Raw genomic sequence first — 19270 nt, forward strand, 5'->3', positions numbered from 1 at the left:
AGGATATTTCTTTAAGGATTTATTTATTTGAAAGGCAAAATTACAGAGAGAGTCTTCATCATCTGGTTCATTCTTTAGATGGCCTCAGCAGTCAGGCTGGGCCAGGCTGAACCAGGAACCAGGAGCTGCTTCTTGGTCTCTCATGTGGGTGTGAGGCGTCCAAGCAGTTGGGCCATCTTCTGCTGCTTTTCCAGGCACATTGTCAGGGAGCTGGATTAGGAGTGGAGTGAGCAGGACTCAAATTGGTGCCTCTGTAGGATACCAGCATTATAGGCAACAGCTTTACCAACTGTACCAGAATGCTATATATTTTTTTTTCAAAGCAGTCAGAAACACTCTAATAAATTTGTTTAACTTTTAAAATAAAGATTTATTTATTTTTATTGTAAAGTCAGATATTCAGAGAGAAGGAGATACAGAGAAAAAGATCTGCCTTCCTCTGGTTCACTCTCCAAGTGGCTGCAATGACTAGAGCTGAGCTGATTTGGAGCCAGGAGCTTCCTCCAGGTTTCCCGAGCCGATGCAGAGTCCCAAGGCTTTAAGCTATCTTCCACTTCTTTCCCAGGCTTCAAGCCAGGAACTGAAAGTGAGTGCAGCAGCTAGGATATGAGCCAGCACCTATATGGGATCCTGGCTTGAGCAAGGCTGGAAGTTTAATCATTAGGCTACCATGCCAGTCGCTATTTCTTCAATTAAATAAAAATGTGTATATTTTTTGTTTCTATATTCTCTTTAATTTTGTTTTTTTAAACTTTGGATGATTAACAGTTTTTTCCAGTAAGATTTATGTTCTCTGGGAAAAGTTTTTGATATATTTTAACACATTAGAACAGGATTTTCTTATTTGAAATTTCAGGAATAAAATTATGCGCCATGAACATTTAAACAAATGTGTATGTTATCAAATGTTTATTATTGAATGAAAACATTTATGTTTAATCTGGTGTTAAAACACATTAAGAATATTGTAAAAGCACATCTTTTTCTTCATGTCCTGCTTGTTCTTATGGGGAATTTTATTTAACATAGAACTTAATTCATTTTTTTCAACTTTGAGGGTTTTTTTTTTTCACTATTTTTGAGGTTTTTTTTTTTTTTTACCATGTGTGCCTTAACTTTCAAAATATTAAATTTTAATACATTCGCAACTGTCTCTAAAAAAATTTTTTGTGTGTGTTATTTAAAGACAAAATTACAGAAAAATTAGGAGAGATGTTCTGTTACTAGTTCACTCCTCAAATAGTCGTCATAGCTAGTGCTGGGCCAAGGTAGAGCCAGGAACCAGAAGCTCTTCTGGCTTTCTCATTTAGGTGCAGGGCCCCAATCACTCTGGCCATCCTCCACAGCCCTTCCAGGCACATTAGCAGGGAGCTGGATCAGAAGCAGAGCACTGGGTTCTTGAACCTGTGCCCACATGAGATGCGAGTGTCACAGGTACTGGCCCAATGTTCTGCATCACATCGCTGTTCCCCAATATACTAATTTTTAAATTAGATACTTTAAAAAATGTATTACTTAGTACAATACAGTTTTGTAGGTATAGGAGTTCTTCCCTTCCTCACTCCTCTTTCTGCCCCACTATTATTCCCTGAATTTTCATAGTTATATAGCCTCTTAGTAGCAGTTACAAGATTAACTTTCTGCTATTTAAATGTATCATGACATGGTAGGTGAGTTATTTTTTTTTTAAAGATTTATTTATTTTTATTATAATAATTCACTCCCCAAGTGAGCACAATGGCCTATGCTCTGCCAATCCAAAGCCAGGAGCCAGGAACTTCCTCCAGGTCTCCCATGTGGGTGCAGGGTCCCAAGGTTTTGGACCGTCCTTGACTGCTTTCCCAGGTCACAGGCAGGGAGCTGGATGGGAAGCAGGTCTGCTAGGACACAAACCAGCACCCATGTGGGATCCCGGCACGTTCAAGGCGAGGACTTTAGCCTCTAGGCCACCGCACTGGGCCCAGGTGTGTTCTTAATGAGAACACCAAATTATACATAATCAAAGAAGAGTCTAACATTCATGTTATAATAAATCAAGAGTAAGTGGTGTTAATATAAATAAAATCTTTTCCCGTCCAAGATGTATCTCAGATAACAAAATATTCATGACGAAAGTTTAGGCTTCTTTTTTTTTAAGTTTTTTTTTTTTTTTTTGGAAAGGCAGATATACAGAGAGGCAGAGAGACACGGAGAAAGATCTTCCATCCGATGATTCACTCCACAAGTGGCCACAATGGCCAGAGCTGATCTGATCTGATGCCAGGAACCAGAAGCTTTTTCCAAGTCTCCCATATGGATGCAGGATCCCAAGGCTTTGGCAGATCTTCAACTGCTTTCCCAGGCCACAGGCAGGGAGCTAGATGAAGTCGGTCTGCTGGGATATGAACCAGCACCCATATGCGATTCTGGCATGTGCAAAGCAAAGACTTTAACAACTAGGCTACCACGCTGGGCCTGGAAAATTTAGTTTTATAGAAATGGTTCTGTGGTAGGTAGTAGGGATAGGCTGATGCTGTGATATAGTCATTCAAGCCATCACCTTTAGTAATGATCCCATCTGGGAGCCAGTTTGAGTCTTCTCTCTTTTTTTTTTTTTTATTTACTTTTATATGAAAGGCAGATGTTTTTTTTTAAATGGGGAGACATGAAGACAGAGAGAGAGGTCTTCCATCCGCTGGTTCACTCCCCAGAGTGATCCAAAGCCAGTAGTCAGAAGCTTCTTCCAGCTCTGTCATATGCAGATTAAGTCTACCACAATGCTGCTTACCCAGGCCATAAGCAGCGAGCTGGAGCAATAGGCAAGCAGCTAAGACAGGAACCTGTGATTGTGGGCAAAGGATTTAGCCTACTATGTCACTGCATCAACCCCTGGCTACTCACTTCTAATCCAGCTCCCTGTTAATGGACCAACAATGAAATGAGCTCTTGGCTTCTGGTTTCAGTCTGAATCAGTTCCAGCCATTTCAGCTGTTTGGGGAATGATCCAGCCAGTGGAAGACCTCTCTCACTCTCTCTCTCTTTCTCTCTATAATTCTACCTTTCAAATACATTTTAAAAATAAATAGTTCTACTAATAAGTGAAGAACAGATGATAGATTATCAGCATTTCTCAATTCCTGGTAAAATGGTAGATGTAAAAATTAGGAGTATGTGTAGACATCATAAAAAGAAAATTAGACATTGTATATCTCTTTAAGAATTGTTCTTGGCGGGAACAGCACAGGACCACCAGCACAGTAACCTAGTGGCTGGGGTTATCGCCTTGCATGCACCAGGATCCAATGTGGGTTCCGGTTCTAATCCTTCCAGCCCCACTTCCCATCTAGCTCCCTGATTGTGGCACAGGAGGGCAGTCGAGGATAGTCCATGGTCTTTGGACCCTGTAGTTGCATGGGAGACCCAGAATAAGTGCCTTACTCCTGGCTTCGGATCAGCAAAGCATCGGCTGTTGCGCTCACTTGGGGAGTGAATCATCAGATGGAAGATCTTCCTCTTTGTCTCTCCTCCTCTCTCTATATCTGATGTTCCAATAAAAATAAATAAATCTTAAAAACAAATAAATAAATAAATAAAAGAAGTGTTCTTGGCAAGTATTTGTATCAAAAAGAAAAATTCTGAATTATATGTCCAGCACAGAAAATGACAGCCAATGATATTACATGGATGAATGTGGCAAATGGCAGGTTTGGGGAACTCCTAAGGGCCTGTGCTTCTATTTATTCAACAAAATTTGTGGGCAAAAATGATTGATACAGGTGAAACCTACAGATTAAAGGAGACTTGAGACATATTAGCTAAATGCAGTTATATCTTGTGTTCTTTTTTAAACAAGCCAACTATAAGAAAACATTTGAGACACAAATATTCAATAAGTGGAAAAGGAATTCAATTGTCAGTAAAATGTTGTATGTAAGGACTTATGATCATGGATAAAGGAATGTCACAGAACAGATGATACTAACAGTATTTGAAGATAAGAAGTTGCAGCTAAAAAACGATTGCTTTTTAAATTTCAGGGACATATTTGTTTTATGGCTTTTCATTTAAGGGACTGTATAGTAACTGTGTAATAGAGACTCATATCCAGATGTGAAGATACAATGCAGTATGTATCTCTGTTTCCAGATGAAACTTAAACGTATCTTGACAATAGGATGCTGGACTCTGTGCCATTGTCCATATCTATAATGTCAGTATACACTTTAATAGCAGAATGATAGACTTATGTCATAAGTTAATGAATGTTAATGAATGACTATACTGTTGTAATAATATAGAGGAAATCAGTGGGAGATTGGAGTTTGGGGAGGAGATAGGGAAATCTCAGCGCCTTATTATAACAAAACAACAAATAGCATTAATGCATAAATATATGAATAATATATAAACATACACATAATAAAAATAAACGTTTAAAAAAATGTTCAGGGACAGACTGAAAGCTGCCATCCACTGGCTCTCTGTGAAAGTGCCTACGCTGACCAGGACTGGGCCAGGGCAAATCCAGCAGTCAAAAACCTAATCTGTGTTCTCTCACCTGGATAGATAGGAACTTAATTACAAGGGCCATCACACTTTTGAAGGAAGTACAGTCAGAACCAGAACCAGGAATCTAACCCAGATGCTCTGATCTGGCATGTGGCTGTCTTAACCACTAGGCTAAATGCCTACTCCCACAAGTTGTCAGTTTTTATACATAATGGTTTTAGAGTTATTATTCTGAAGGGGCTTTTAGAGACAAACATGAATGCAATGGTATGGTATGTTGGATTTGTTTTAGAAGTAAACCAGGAGCATGAAGAAGGACATCAGTGAGATCGGATGAAGCAAATGGCCATGGGCTGGCAATTGTTGAAGTGAGATGAAAATAAGAAAGTAAGAAATCTTTGCACTTATGACTTTCAAGTAAAAAAGTGTTTTTATTTATGTGTTCTTTTTCTAGGGAAAGCTATGAAGAAATGGGTAGAATCAATTGCTAAGATCATCAAGAGGAAGAAGCAAACCCAGGCAAATGGAATAAGCCACAATATTACCTTTGAGAGTTCACCTCCACCAATTGAATGGCATATCAGTAGACCAGGACAGTTTGAAACATTTGATCTTATGACACTCCATCCAATAGAAATTGCACGTCAGCTAACTCTTCTGGAATCTGATCTCTACAGGTAGACAATATTAACTGTTTTTCTCTTATTTTTGAGATGTTTACATAGTTGATCAGGGTGGGAAAGATCGAGAGTTAGGGGAAAGTGGATGAGACCATTGTTTCCACATTTACTCCTTCCTCTTCATGTATCGGGGAAGAGGGAAACAAGAGGAGAAGCTGCACCCAGCCTCCAGCTGCCCCAGTACCCAGAGATGGGGAACAGCCACCCTGTATCATCCCAGAGTCCTTGAGGTGGAGCATGTTCAGAGGGTTCTGCTCACGTGGTTTCAATAGTTTTGAAATGCTGTCAATCTCACTGATTTATCCAAGGATGAGAAAATTCTTCCAATGTCCGTTGGCTAACATAGTCAACCTCAAAGTCTCTGTTCGCCCAGATTTGCTGTCATCACTTGGTTGGGGTAGTTAGTTGTCCAATTTGTTTTATGCTCTTTTCTCTGCTATGGTACCAGATGTCCTCTGCAGACCCCAATGGGCCACCATATCCTCCAAGTGCATCTGGGCTTCCTGTGCATTGCTCTGTCTTTTTTCACTGAGGAGGCCCAGTTTTGACAGGCATTCCATGGTCAGACCACCAATCCTTGATGTGAGTCCTCATGTCTCCCTTACGTCCCCACTTTTACCATCTCCCAGGTCTCCGCAAGCCCCCACACCAAGCCCCCACAAGCATGCTGATGGGCAGCCAGTGGGCTTCGCCTCAGGGCCCGACCCAGGCCCCACTGAATCCCCCACTCCAATGGCTATGGACCTAGCACACACCACATGGCAAGCCAAAGAACCCAGGCCAGGTGACCCAGGTATACTGCATCTGTCCTTGTGGACATGGGGGATAGCTCATGTAACAGTTTCTGACTATAATCTGTCCTGTAGGTAAAAGCCTTACATATTCAGGGCCTAGTAATTCTTCATAGAGAGTGAATGAGAGAAGACCAAAAGCAATTTATAGTAACCACTCTCAAGTCAATCACTCCTCTCCTACTATTGATAACGTTGTCACATTGTCTTAGAATAAGATCATTGAATTAAGTCAGTCAGTGTAAATGTTAGGATCTTGACGACTAAGTGAATAGAATATTGGATGACACAGGCATTATTCTGTCATTTACAACTCAGGCTTTTATAATGAGTATAGACTTATGAGGGTAACAGTTCCCTCCCCCAAAACAAACCTCATCCTCATCACTATCATTACAACAAAATTTTTCTGTCTTTGGAAATATAAATACATTTCAGAAGTTATCCTAATTAACAGCCAGTTTTGCTTACTGTGGAACACAGGGAAAAGCAGAAATGTATAAAATTTATTGCTAAGGGAATGTGTATAGATACCAAAAATAAATTTTACCTTCTTTGAAATTGGTCTCTGATTGGCATTGACGATGCTATTTGGAATCCAGGCATTGGCACGCCCACTGGATGCTGTCAGTATCTAGTTCCGAGTGTTGAAATGCTTATAGTTTTTTTTAAGGCTGTGAAAATTTTTATACATAAAAAAATAATTTGTGACTAGAGGTACTCAAGCAAATAGAATTGAGTCAAGATTTTTCTTGGGGACCAGTGTCATGGCTCAGCAATCTGCCGCCGGTAAGCACCAGCATCCTGTATGGGCCCTAGTTCTAGTCCTGATTGTTCCACTTCCCATCCAGCTCCCTGTTTATGGCTTGGGAAAGCAGCATAATCCTGTGCTCCTGCACCCATGTAGGAGACCCTGGCTCCTGGGTTTGGATTGGCTCAGCTCTGGCTGTTGCAGCCATTTGATGAGCCAGCAAAGGGAAAATCTCTGTATTTCTGTCACACTCTGTCTCTCTGTAAATCAGTCTCTTAAAAAAAAAACATGAGGGCCCAGCGCGGTGGCGCAGTGGTTAAGGTCCTCGCCTTGCACGCCCAGGATCCCATATGGGCGCCGGTTCTATCCCGGCAGCCCCACTTCCCTTCCAGCTCCCTGCCTGTGGCCCGGGAAAGCAGTGGAGGACGGCCCAAAGCTTTGGGACCCTGCACCCGCGTGGGAGACCCAGAAGAGGCTCCTGGCTTCGGATTGGCATAGCATCAGCCATTGCACTCACTTGGGGAGTGAATCATCGGACGGAAGATCTTCCTCTCTGTCTCTCCTCTCTGTATATCCGCCTTTCCAATAAAAAAAAATAAAAATAAATCTTTTAAAAAAAAAACCATGAATCTTAGAAAAAAAAGATTTTTTCTTGTAGTGAAACTATTACATAAATGGACTTTAGAAAAAAAAGCAGACTGCTTAGATCCATGTGGAACTATTTTCAGAATGCAAAAGTACCTGTATTAATTGACATGTATTACGAAGTAAGGATAACCTGCATAGGATATTTACATTCTTTGTAAATTAAGTTTCTGGGGACACAATACAGCCACTTGAAACTTATTTCAGAACTATTTTCAAGTAGCTATTTGTAATGAAGGCTAGTGATAAAAACATTTATTTTAGAGTCCAGAGGTCTTTTATTTTTCTTTTACACTTACTATGCTGTGAATTCTTAGGAAATGGTTTGTTACAGCTCAGGTTCCTTTCCATTGATTCTGATAAAGTGGGCTTCTCTGAGTGGTATGGGCTGCTGCTTTAGTTGAGCCCAGGTAACTCTCTCTGGCTTCCTTCTTTTTCTGATCGTTTTCCTTCACTCATTTCAGAAGCTATATTGGCTCTTCTAGTGTTTAATATGCTCAGTACATATATTTATTCTCTTAGCAAGAATCTTGCCCTTAACTTGTTTGTTTACCACAATGCCAACAGCATTCTGGGTAACACTGCAGACAGACTCTTCCTGTTTTGTCATGGTAACATTTAGGGACATTCTTTTTTCAGCAGTACCCATTCCCTTGATATCTACTATGTCACCTTTCTTGGAAATGTACAGGTATGTGGCCAAAGGAGCAACTCCATATTTCCTAAAGGCCTGGAGAACATGTCATAGGCACTTCTCCTCTTTCCCAGTGTGTTCCTCATCTTGGTGAATTACTGAAAGATGGCATTTCCTGCTGAAAGGCCAAAGCATTTTTTTAAGGGAGGAGAACAGTGCCATGTCCTTGACTCACTGTGTGCAGTGGTTTAATCAGCACTTAGTAAATATCTCATGTGTTCTGAACACCTAGAAAATAATATTATGAGAGCTCATGGATAACAAAACTGCAGATAAAACTGAAATCCTTCATGTAATTTTCACAATCTCACTGTTTTTCTATCCACAGGAAATAACTTCTACTCTGAATGTGGTATTTACTGTGGTTTCATATGTCTTTATAATTCTAAACATATTCATAAACAGTATGTAACATTGTTTTTGAACATTTTTAAAAATTGATTGAAAGAGCTACAAAGATAAAAAGATCTTCCATCGAGTAGCCAGGAGATTCATCCAGGTTTCCCCTGTGGGTAGCAGGGGTCCAAACACTTGAGCCATTTTCTGCTGCGTTTTTCAGGCCATTAGCAGGAAGCTACATCAAATGTGGAGCATCCAGGACACAAACTTGGGTTGCAGGCAGTGACTTGACTTTTTACGCCACAACCCCAGTGCCATGTTTTGCCAATTTAAATAAGACTCATTCCAGAAGCAATGTGTACTCATCCACTGATTTGCTCTGCACGTGTTCACAGTAGCATGTGGCTGCAGTGAGAGCCAGCAATGCCATCCAGAGCTGTTGTTGCTGCCTCCTAAGGTCTGCACTGCCAAGAAATTGGAATCAGAAACTGCAACATAGGCAGTAACAGGGTGTAGGTATCTTAGGCACTTGGCTAAATGTCCACTCTGTGTATATTTTTAAACTATCTGCTTAGGTATCATTTTTTAGCTTTGATTGACTAAATTGATTTTGGTATTTAAGTTGATAAGTCTGGTTTTAGTTTGCTTAGTTTAGATCCTCTGTTATACTCTATTATTTATATTCTGCATAGTTGATACAGTTTGTTGATGATGAACTGCTAGGTCATTTGGAAGTTTTGGCTTTTTTTAAGATTTATTTATTTTTGTTTGAAAGGCAGATGTACAGAGAGAAGGAAAAACACAGAGGAATCCTTCATTTCCTGGTTCATTCACGAAATGACTACAAAGGCTAGAGCTGGGCTGGTCCAAAGTGAAGACCCAGGAGGCCCCTCTGGGTCTTCCACGTGGGTGCAGGGTCCCAAGGATTTGGACCGTCCTAGACTGCTTTCCCAGGCCATAAGAAGGGAGCTGGATGAGAAGTGGAACAGCTAGGTCTAGAACCAGTGCTTACATGGGATACCAGCACTTCAAGGCAGAGGATTAGCCTGTTGAACCATCACACCATCAGCCTTGGAGGTTTTCATTCTTGCAAAACAGTAGTTTACTGTGTATTACTGTACATACTCTCTTACAGCTTTGTGCAAGTTTATCTTTTGCATATACCTAGTAGAATTGCTGAGTCCATTCAGTACATGTAATTGTACATTTAAAAGTTAATGGACAGGGCCAGGCGCAGTAGCCTAGTGGCTAAGGTCATTGCCTTATACATATTGGGATCCCATATGGATACTGATTCTAATCCCAGTGGCTCTGCTTCCCATCCAGATCCCTGCTTGTGGCCTGGGAACGCAGTCAAGGATAGCCCAAGGCCTTGAAAATCCTGCACTTGTGTGGGAGACCCAGAAGAAGCTCCTGACTCCTGGCTTCGGGTCGGTGCGGTTTTGGCCATAGCAGCCTCTTGGGGAGTAAATCAAAGAATGGAAGATCTTTCTCCCTGTCTCTCTTTCTCTCTGTATATCTGACTCTCCAATAAAAATAAATCCTAAAAATAAAAAAGATTAGGCCTGGCATGGTGGTCTAGTGTCTTAAGTCCTGGCCTTGAACACACCAGGATCCCATATGGGCAGCAGTTCTAATCCTGGTGGCATCACTTCCCATCTAACTCCCTGCTTGTGACCTGGGAAAGCAGTCGAGGATGGCCCAAAGCCTTGGGACCCTGCACATGTGTGGGAGACCCAGAAGAGATTCTGGCTCCTGGCTTTGGACCGGTGCAGCTCCGGCTGTTTTGATCATTTGGAGAGTGAACCAGTGGGCGGAAGATATTCCTCTCTGTATATCTGGCTTTGCAATAAAAATAAATAAATTTTTAAAATAAAATAAAAAAGACTAAAAGTTAATGAATAATAGAATGCTGCATCTTCTGCCGTTGTCTAAGCCTACAGTGTCATGGTACATTTAAACAGCAGAGTGATGGACTTGCAACTGTTGTTGAAGGACTATGTTATTGTAATAATGTGGGGGAAATCAGCAGGGAAGGGTGGGAATGAGGAGGGTCAGGTGGGAGGAAATCCCTGAACCTATGGAGGTGTATCATAAGAAATTAAAAACTATATTAGAAAGTTCATGGAAATTTGATTAAAGAATAAGCTTATTTTAATGTAAAAGATTTTTGAAATTCATGTTGTATTTTTTTTTAATATACATTTTCTCATGAAGTCATATCTATTCGGCACCATGATGTGTTACAAATTGTTTTACATAGTGGTTGTATCCATTTTTACTTCTATAACAGTGTTGGAGAATTCTTATTTTACCGCATTTTTACCCTTTAGATATTATGAGATTTTGCTAGTCTGACAGGTATAATGAAGGATTTCATCACAGCTTTATGTACTTTTCTCGTTTGTAACTATTCAGGACTTATCCTCTATGAATTGCTTTTTCATATACTTGTTCATTTATCTTTTGGGTTGTCTTTTTTTTCTAAGTTTTAAGAATTCTTTGTAAAAACTGTCCTTTTCCTGAGATTTAGAATTATTTGTAAGAATTCAGTTACATTGATTATTTTTTTAACTCCACAGGAAAGTCCAGCCTTCTGAGCTTGTAGGGAGTGTGTGGACCAAAGAGGATAAAGAAATAAATTCTCCAAATTTATTAAAAATGATTCGCCATACTACAAATCTTACCCTCTGGTTTGAAAAGTAAGTTTTTATTTACTTTGACTCATTAACAGTCATAGTATTAAATCTTGTTTCAGCTGAAAATACAACTATGAATAGGTTTCTTATTTTCTCAATGAGTTGAAAAAGTGCTCTAAGAATGAATTTTTGATTTTTTAGATGCATTGTGGAGGCAGAGAATTTTGAAGAACGTGTGTCAGTATTAAGTAGAATTATAGAAATTCTGCAAGTTTTTCAAGATTTGAATAATTTCAATGGCGTATTGGAGATCGTCAGTGCAGTAAATTCAGTGTCAGTGTACAGACTAGACCACACTTTTGAGGTGAGTTTTAGACCTAAAAATTCAACCTTTTGGGGGAAAGATGAAATTAACATCCAGGATCTTCTATTGTCATTTTGAGTAAATTCTTTGTAAACTCATCTTTTTCCCTTAAACACAGTGATAAAGAGATACTGGGTGGGGGAGGGGCGGGAATCAGTAAAGTAGGATTAATCACACAGTAAGGGGTAATTGCCTCTGTTTAATATATTTACCTAAATGTAGTAGGGTCAAGTGAACTTTTTTCAGTGACACATTGGTTAGTATTCTGAAATAAATGGCAAGGCATTTTCAGTTCTACCAATAACTTAAATATGTAATCCAAGAGTGACATGGTAAGAACCATTTCTAAATCAAGTATTTCTGAACTTTTTAATGATAAAATAATGCATATTTGTTAAAAATCCAAGAGATGCAAAAAGAATAGAATCATATTTTGGTATATATTTTAAATCACAAATAATATTGTGCATAGATTTTTGTGACCTGTGTGTTGTTTATGTAAACAATTTTATGTTTTACTAACTTGTTTTCAAAATTGATATTTTAAATGATTGAATTGTTTTCTATCTCATAGATTACAATTTCCTCAATGATTCTGTTGTGCAGCAGTCAAGTTATTTTTGATTTTTCATCACAGCTTTATGTACTTTTCTCGTTTGTAACTATTCAGGACTTATCCTCTATGAATTGCTTTTTCATATACTTGTTCATTTATCTTTGGTATAGGAATTAAGATGCTACTTGAAGGGTAGGCACTGTGGCCTGCCCACTGGCATCCCATATAGGGACTGGTTTTAGGTCTAGCTACTCTAGTTCCAATCCAGCTGCCTACTAATGTGTCTGGGAAAGAAGTGGAAGATGAGCTAAGTACTTGGGTTCCTGCACCCACATGGACAATCCCAAAGAAGCTCAGACTCTTAGCTTTGGCCTGGCCTAGCCCTGGTAGCTGCAGCCATTAGGACAGTGAACCAACAGATGGAAGACCTCTATGTTGGTGTCTTCCTCTCTCTCTGTGAACTCAGATGTACAAATAAATAAATAAATCTTTAAAAAAGAAAAGATGATACTGTTTGAGATACCTGCATATTTGTCAGAATGTCTGGGTTCAACTCCCAACTATGTGTCCAATTCCAGCTTGTTGCTAGTGAAGATTACCCTGGAAAGCAGTAGCTGGATTCCTGACAACCACAAGTGATGCCCAGATTGAGTTCCTAGATCCTAGCTTCACTTTAGTCAGATCCAGATCTGCCTAAGACGGTCGTTTGGAAAGTGATCCAGCTATGCAAGATTCTCTCTCCCCCTCTTCCCCACCTTCCCCCATTTTTTCACAGGACATTTATATACAGAGATCTTTGCCAAACTTTGATTATTTCCTTAGAGTAAAATTTTTAAAGATTTATTTATCTGAAGCATACAGTTAAGGAGACAGAGACAAAGAAAAATATCTTCCATTTGCTATTCACTCCCCAAATGTTCTCAACAGCCAGGATTGGGCCAGACCGAAGGCAGGAGTCTGGAACTCCATCTGGCTTTCTCATGTGGGAAGCAGGGACACAACTACTTGTGTCATCTTCTGCATTCCTTGGCATATGAACAGGGAGTTGGAGCAGAGGCAGAGTAGCCAAGATTCATAGCCTTGCTTGTATAGGATGGCTAACATTGTAGGTAGTGACTTAACACACAGTGCCACATTGCCAGCCCCCCAAAATAAAATTCTGGACGTGAAAATCCTGGGTCAGGAATCTTTTCACGTATTTTAAAACTATTATATTTTTGTCAAAATATTTCCTAACAAGATATGAAAACTATTCCTGGACATTAAAAGCTATAGATTATACGGATCAAAGTAAGACCCCATTTTAAAATTATATGACTATTTTGGAACCTATTTTTGGCTATATTTATTTCTTCATAATTTATCTGTACATATCCTTTGGTGTTTGTATTTTAATAGTTTATATAGACTTTTTATGTGCTAAAGATATTAAAAGTTAGTCCAACTATTGTTTGTATTTTCTATTTTTATGTATCTTTTTTTTTGCCTTTCTCTTAGTTTTAAAAAATGTCTTAATGCCAGATGCCAGCAGTATGGCACTGTGGGTTAAGCTGATACCTGTAACACCAATGTACCATATGGATACCAACTGAGTCCCATATGCTCCACTTTCAAACCTGTTCCCTGCTAATGTGCCTGGGAAAGCAGTGGAACCAAGTGCTTGGGCCCCTGCACCCATATTGGAGACCTAAATGAATCTCCTGACCCCTGGCTTTATGATCATTTTAGCCACTTTGGGGGAGTGAACCAGTGGATGGAAGATTTCTCTCTCTCTCTTTCACTGTCTCTATATCTCCCTCTCTATAACTTGACTCTCAAATTAAAAAAAAAAAAGTTTTAAAAGAAATGTTTTGACATATTTTGTAAATCAAATTCTTCATTTCTGAGTTAACTTCCCTATTCCATCTAGAAAAACTTTCTGTGAGTAAAGGGTATGAAGACAGAAGCTCAGTTACCCAAATATTGCCTTTGGAACTGTGAATTCTTGCAGGATTTCTGAAACATATCTAGCACTGTACATTGAAATTAAAAGTATACATATCTTAAAATCCTAAAGATGTAAAAGTACCAGATTATATAGTGCTGGGTATGTAGTCATGATAGTTATAGAAAATGAGAACTTACCTGAATATTAGGACAGTTATTAAATATATTATGTTACAACTATAATGTGAAATATATGGAAAAAAGTGGATGAATCTTTGCATTGGCTTGGAAATACGTTTATGATATCTTGGTAGAAAAATTCATAGGAAAGCTTCAGAATGAGCTACAATTCTATCTTAATATAACAAAAAATCTGAAGACTGTAGGCTTCTAAGTAAAATTACGTGAGTTTTGACAATAGTGTGGAGGAATACAAACTCCAATACTGGTTCTTTTAGTGGGTTGTAATTAGAGAGCAGTAGAGGAAAAGCTGCTTTATGTATGCATTTTTCTTTTTGGGTATTTGCAGTTCATTGATTTTTTTTACAAACTTTGTATATTAAAATGTTAATATTTAGATGTTTTAAAAGATTAACCCAATTATTAATTGCAGTATTAATTTTGAAAAACTAATTCTTTCACCTTGATGTGTTGGGTTTTAATTTTGTTTGTTCTTTAAGAGTTATTTGTTTAGGGACCGATTTAGGGAGTTCAATAGGCTATCCTCCGGTATCCCAGATAGGCTCCCATTTAGCTCCAGTTTGTTCCTGGCTTCTCCACTCCTAATCCATCTCTCTGCTTATGGCCTGAGAAAGAGGCAGAGGATGACCCAAGTCCTTGGAGCCCTTTAACTATGTGGGATACCTGGAGGAAGCTTCTGGCTCCCAGCTTCGGAGCAGCTCAGCTCTGACCCTTGTGATCATTTGGGAAATGAACTAGTGGACGGAAGATACTCCCCATCAGTCTGTCTGTCTGCCTGTCTTTCTCTTTTTAAAATGCTTTTTAAATAAGAATAAATAAATCTTTTTTTTTTAGGGCGAGATTGATGTATTTTAAAAGTCTGAGTTCACAGACAAAGAGAAAGACATATTCTGTCCACTAGTTGACTCACACGTGGATGCAGTGCCTGGAACTGAACCAGGCTGAAGGCACGAGCCAGGAGGCAGGAGCTCTTTTCCAGCTTCCCTTGAGGGTAGCAGGAAACCAGACACTTGGGGCATCTTGCTGCTTTCACCAGGCCATGAGCAGGGAACTGGACCAGAAATGGAGCAGCCAGGTCAAGAACCAGAGCCTATATTAGATAGTGGCATTGTAGGTGGCAGCTTAACCTAATAAACCACAGTGCCAATTATAGGTTTTAAATTTTTTTTTCTTTTTAAAAAATTAATTTAAAAAATATTATTTTTTTTTTAAATTAATTACATTGCATTATGTGACACTGTTTCATAGGCTCTGGGATTCCCCCAAACCCTCCCCAAACTCCTCCCCCATGGTGGATTCCTCCACCTTGGTGCAGTATTATAGTTCAAATTCAGTCAAGATTCTTTCATTGCAAGCATGTACTTTGCATAGTGTTCAGCATCTTACTGTCCAGATAAATTCAACCGTTGCTTGGGGAGACCATCTCTGGTCTGAAAGCAGAGCTGGCAGATATCTTCCCGATCAATTAAAAGCCACAACATGGCATCAACACCAATTTATAACATTATGTAATTAATTGACATGGTATTGAGTAACAAATATGTTTAAAAAAATGCAAGTTCTTAACCACATCCTGTGATTACTTCATTGACATTTCAATTTTAGTTTATATACAGAACCGGCTGCTATACACCTTAAAATGGCTATAGGGTACTATCCAGTTGTCTCATGTCTATTTTCATTTTAGTATTTAGCAGTTTATAGTGTTGAAGCATAATTTTGCTGAACTTGGCAGATTTTAGGATAGTCTAAACGGGCTTATAACTCTAACAAGGCATATGTCAGCAGTTGAAGTGCAGAACAGTTTTAGGAAGGGTGTGCAGAGAAATCTTCAATACCTTAGTGAGGAATGACTAGTCTTTGTGTCCTACCTAGTAAGGTATATGTAATTTTTTTTTAAATTAGGTGTAGAGCAGTTTTTGTATGTGTGGTTTCCATTTTAAGATTCCCTCGGAATTCTGCCTCCTTCCTTGCCCTTTCAAGATCAAATGCCATTTTGAATTTTATACTTAATGTCTCTAAAAATGTTGCTTAATTTGTAATATTCCTGAATTTTGTATTAGTATAATTCTTCAGTGACTTAGTATGTATGTTAGTATGTACATATGCATGCACACATACAAAAAAAGCAGAATTTGTAGAATTACTGACTAATGGGAAGTGGATATCTTTCACTCTACTAGATAAAGCTAAATTGATTTCCAAGTTGTTCTACTAATTTGCACTCCAGTAAAACATGTGTAAGTCCAGTTGTTTCACATGCTCACCAACACTGAGTAACAGTTAAAACTTTTCTAGCATTGGGATTTGCATTTCCCTAATATCAACTGTTTATTTGTATTTGTTCTTGTGGAAGCTCTTAGACTTTCATTGTCAGATTTTTTCTTGTGGAATTGTGTGAGTCCCTTACAGTCTGTATCCTACTCCTTTGTCAGTTATGTGTGCTGTAAATATTTCTTCCCAGATTGAAGCTCTCTTAATCTTTTGTATCATGCTTTTTTATGACCAAGAATTCTTACTGTAGTCAAATTTACTTATTCTTCCCTTTGCAATTAACAATTTTTATACCTGATCTAGTAGACCCTCCTCAATTCTCTCAATGTTTTGTCCTCAATAAATGCTTGATCCAGCTAAAAATTAGTTTTGATAACTGAATAAGGTTTCATATTTTGCTTTAAATGCTTTTCCCCATTAATTTGACGTATTATTTGTATTGTCAGATATTTCTGTGTGTGGCTTGTTTCTGGTCTTTCGCTAATGTTCTTTTATGTATTTTATTTCTCCTGTGCCAATGCCAAATATCTCACCATACGTTTATATTAATTCTTGAGAAAAAAGAGTATGGTAGTTTTCTATTAAACTGTTTTTTTTTTTTTTCAGATATGCTATATTCTTGGTCCTTCATTTTTTTCTATATAAGTTTAAGCTACATTAAGAAATATTTCAATATTTGATATGAGTTGTCTTGGATCTGTAAGGCAGTTAGTTAAGAACTAATATTTGAGGGCCCTGCGGCATGGCCTAGCGGCTAAAGTCCTCATCTTGAATGTGCCAGGATCCCATATGGGCACCGGTTCTAATCCTGGCAGCTCTACTACCCATCCAGCTCCCTGCTTGTGGCTTGGGAAAGCAGTTGAGGACGGCCCAAAGCTTAGGGACCCTGCACCTGTGTGGGAGACCTGGAAGAGCTCCTGGACCCTGGCTTTGGATTGCCGCAGCGCCAGCCATTGTGGTCACTTGGGGAGTGAATCATCAGACGGAAGATCTTCCTCTCTGTCTCTCCTCCTCTCTGTATATCTGACTTTGTAATAAAAATAAATAAATCTTAAAAAAAAAAAAGAACTAATATTTGAAAAGTGAACAGACTTTATTTCTTCTTGTATTTATTCACTTATGAACTTCCACTGTTTTCCTGACAGATATTTCAGGAAAACAAAGTCTAATATAAAAGGTTATATTAGACTTTTTTAAAACTATTCTTTGTTTATGAGATCTTCTTACCTAAAAATGGAGTTGCTTTTTGTTTCTTGATTTTATAGAAGTCCTCAGGAAGAATTTTTATTTTTATTTTTTGTGAAGAGCAAGGCAAGATTTGCTAAAATCAGAAACTTAACTGTCACAGCAGTCAGGAGGGAAATTTCATGAAAAGAAACCCTAGAAGAAACTGATTTATTCTTTAATCTTTTATTTATACTAGAAAAAATAGAATTTTAGGACTTATATTTATATGAAAAATCATTTCAGGTATTGCAAATGAATAAAAATTATTTAAAGTTAAAACTAAATATAATTGAATTGTAAAAATTATACTTTTGTGTATTTTAAAGGCATTGCAGGAAAGGAAAAGAAGAATTTTGGATGAAGCTGTTGAATTGAGTCAAGATCATTTTAAAAAATATCTAGTAAAACTTAAGTCAATCAATCCACCTTGTGTGCCTTTTTTTGGTAAGTTATTAAAAATCACTAAATTTAAAGAACCAATGTGTTATAGCCAAAGAGGCCAGACAGTAGACGCAAATTGTCCTTACTTTTCACCATCTTATCTGCTTTTATTAGCTGTCTTAGTTATTAGAAAAGCAAGCTCTCCACATCATTATCTGTAAAAAATAATGATTGTAACAATTCCCTCATTGAGCTGTGTTAAGAATTTAAAATTTTATCTTTACTACCTAGTACTAAGTCTAGCACATAGTAGGCATAGGTGAAATGGTAACTTATTTATTGGATCTCTATATTTATATCACTCTGCAATGTTTGTTTTCTCTTTAGGTGCCTTTTCAATTTAGTATGAATATATTGTTATATATTGGGAAGCTTTTAAAATATAAATTGATATATTTTTGATGTTATTTACATAGTTGAGAAGGATGTATGCCTGCGTGAACCACTGATTATGGTGGGGAGGTTTGAGTTAGTGGGGAAAGTGAATGACAGCATTGCTCCCATCTCTTTTTTTTCTTCCTGTGTCTGGGGGTATTGGAGAAAGAAAGGGAAAGGGCTGCTTCCAGCAGTCTAACTGCCATCAATACCTGGGGATGGGAGACGGCTGCAATGTCATCTCCAGGTCCCCGGTGTGGAGCATGTTCCAAGGGTACTGCTTAAGTAGTTTCAGTTGTTCTGATATGATGTTGATTTTGTTGCTCCATGGTTAAGGAAATCCTTCTAAGGTCAACTGACTGACATAGTCCACCCTAAAGTCTCTGCTTGCCCAGACACTTGCTGTCAAAGCTTGGACAGGAGAGCTGTCCAGTTTGTTCTGTCATTTGTGGTACTAGACGTCCTCTGCAGGCCTCAAAGAGCTGACATGTCCCCCATGTGAATCTGAGCAAGCTGTGCCACTGTACAGGCTTCATCAGCTGAAGAGGCCCAGTTCTGACACATGCACTGCATGATCAGACCACAGATCCTGTGATTTTTCCTGTGCTTGGAGTTTTGAGTCCAACAGTCCAGCTGAGGGATCTCCAAAGAGGTAACTCCAGACCTGATCCTGTGTGTGCGAAACAAATGGGGTCTGACACAGTCCATCACCCACAAAAGCCTACACACACACACCAATAGATGCAGCCACCTGATCAGTTCTGTACCAGCCCTATCACACATGCAAACCGGTGGATTCTGCGGCCCAGCCTAACCGTGTCCACCACACACTCAGCCCTTATGCACACTAGCGGGAACTGCAGCCTAATCAGAGTGATT

The 19270-nt window shown here is 38.7% G+C and overlaps 1 protein-coding gene across 3 annotated transcripts in view; it reads left to right on the forward strand.

The window, feature by feature from the left end:
• SOS2 (SOS Ras/Rho guanine nucleotide exchange factor 2) overlaps positions 1–19270 on the forward strand; it is a 101959-nt gene that overhangs the window by 60570 nt on the left and 22119 nt on the right. For all 3 annotated transcript variants that reach the window (XM_040969661.1, XM_040969663.1, XM_040969662.1), the window contains 4 exons: positions 4943–5165; positions 10971–11090; positions 11229–11391; positions 17902–18019. In XM_040969661.1, coding sequence (XP_040825595.1) covers positions 4943–5165; positions 10971–11090; positions 11229–11391; positions 17902–18019 — 624 coding nt within the window. The remainder of the gene's footprint in view (positions 1–4942; positions 5166–10970; positions 11091–11228; positions 11392–17901; positions 18020–19270) is intronic.

Source organism: Ochotona curzoniae, unplaced genomic scaffold, assembly GCF_017591425.1.
Source record: "Ochotona curzoniae isolate NIBS_2020 unplaced genomic scaffold, NIBS_Ocur_1.0 scaffold_4701, whole genome shotgun sequence".
Taxonomy (NCBI): Eukaryota; Metazoa; Chordata; class Mammalia; order Lagomorpha; family Ochotonidae; genus Ochotona; species Ochotona curzoniae.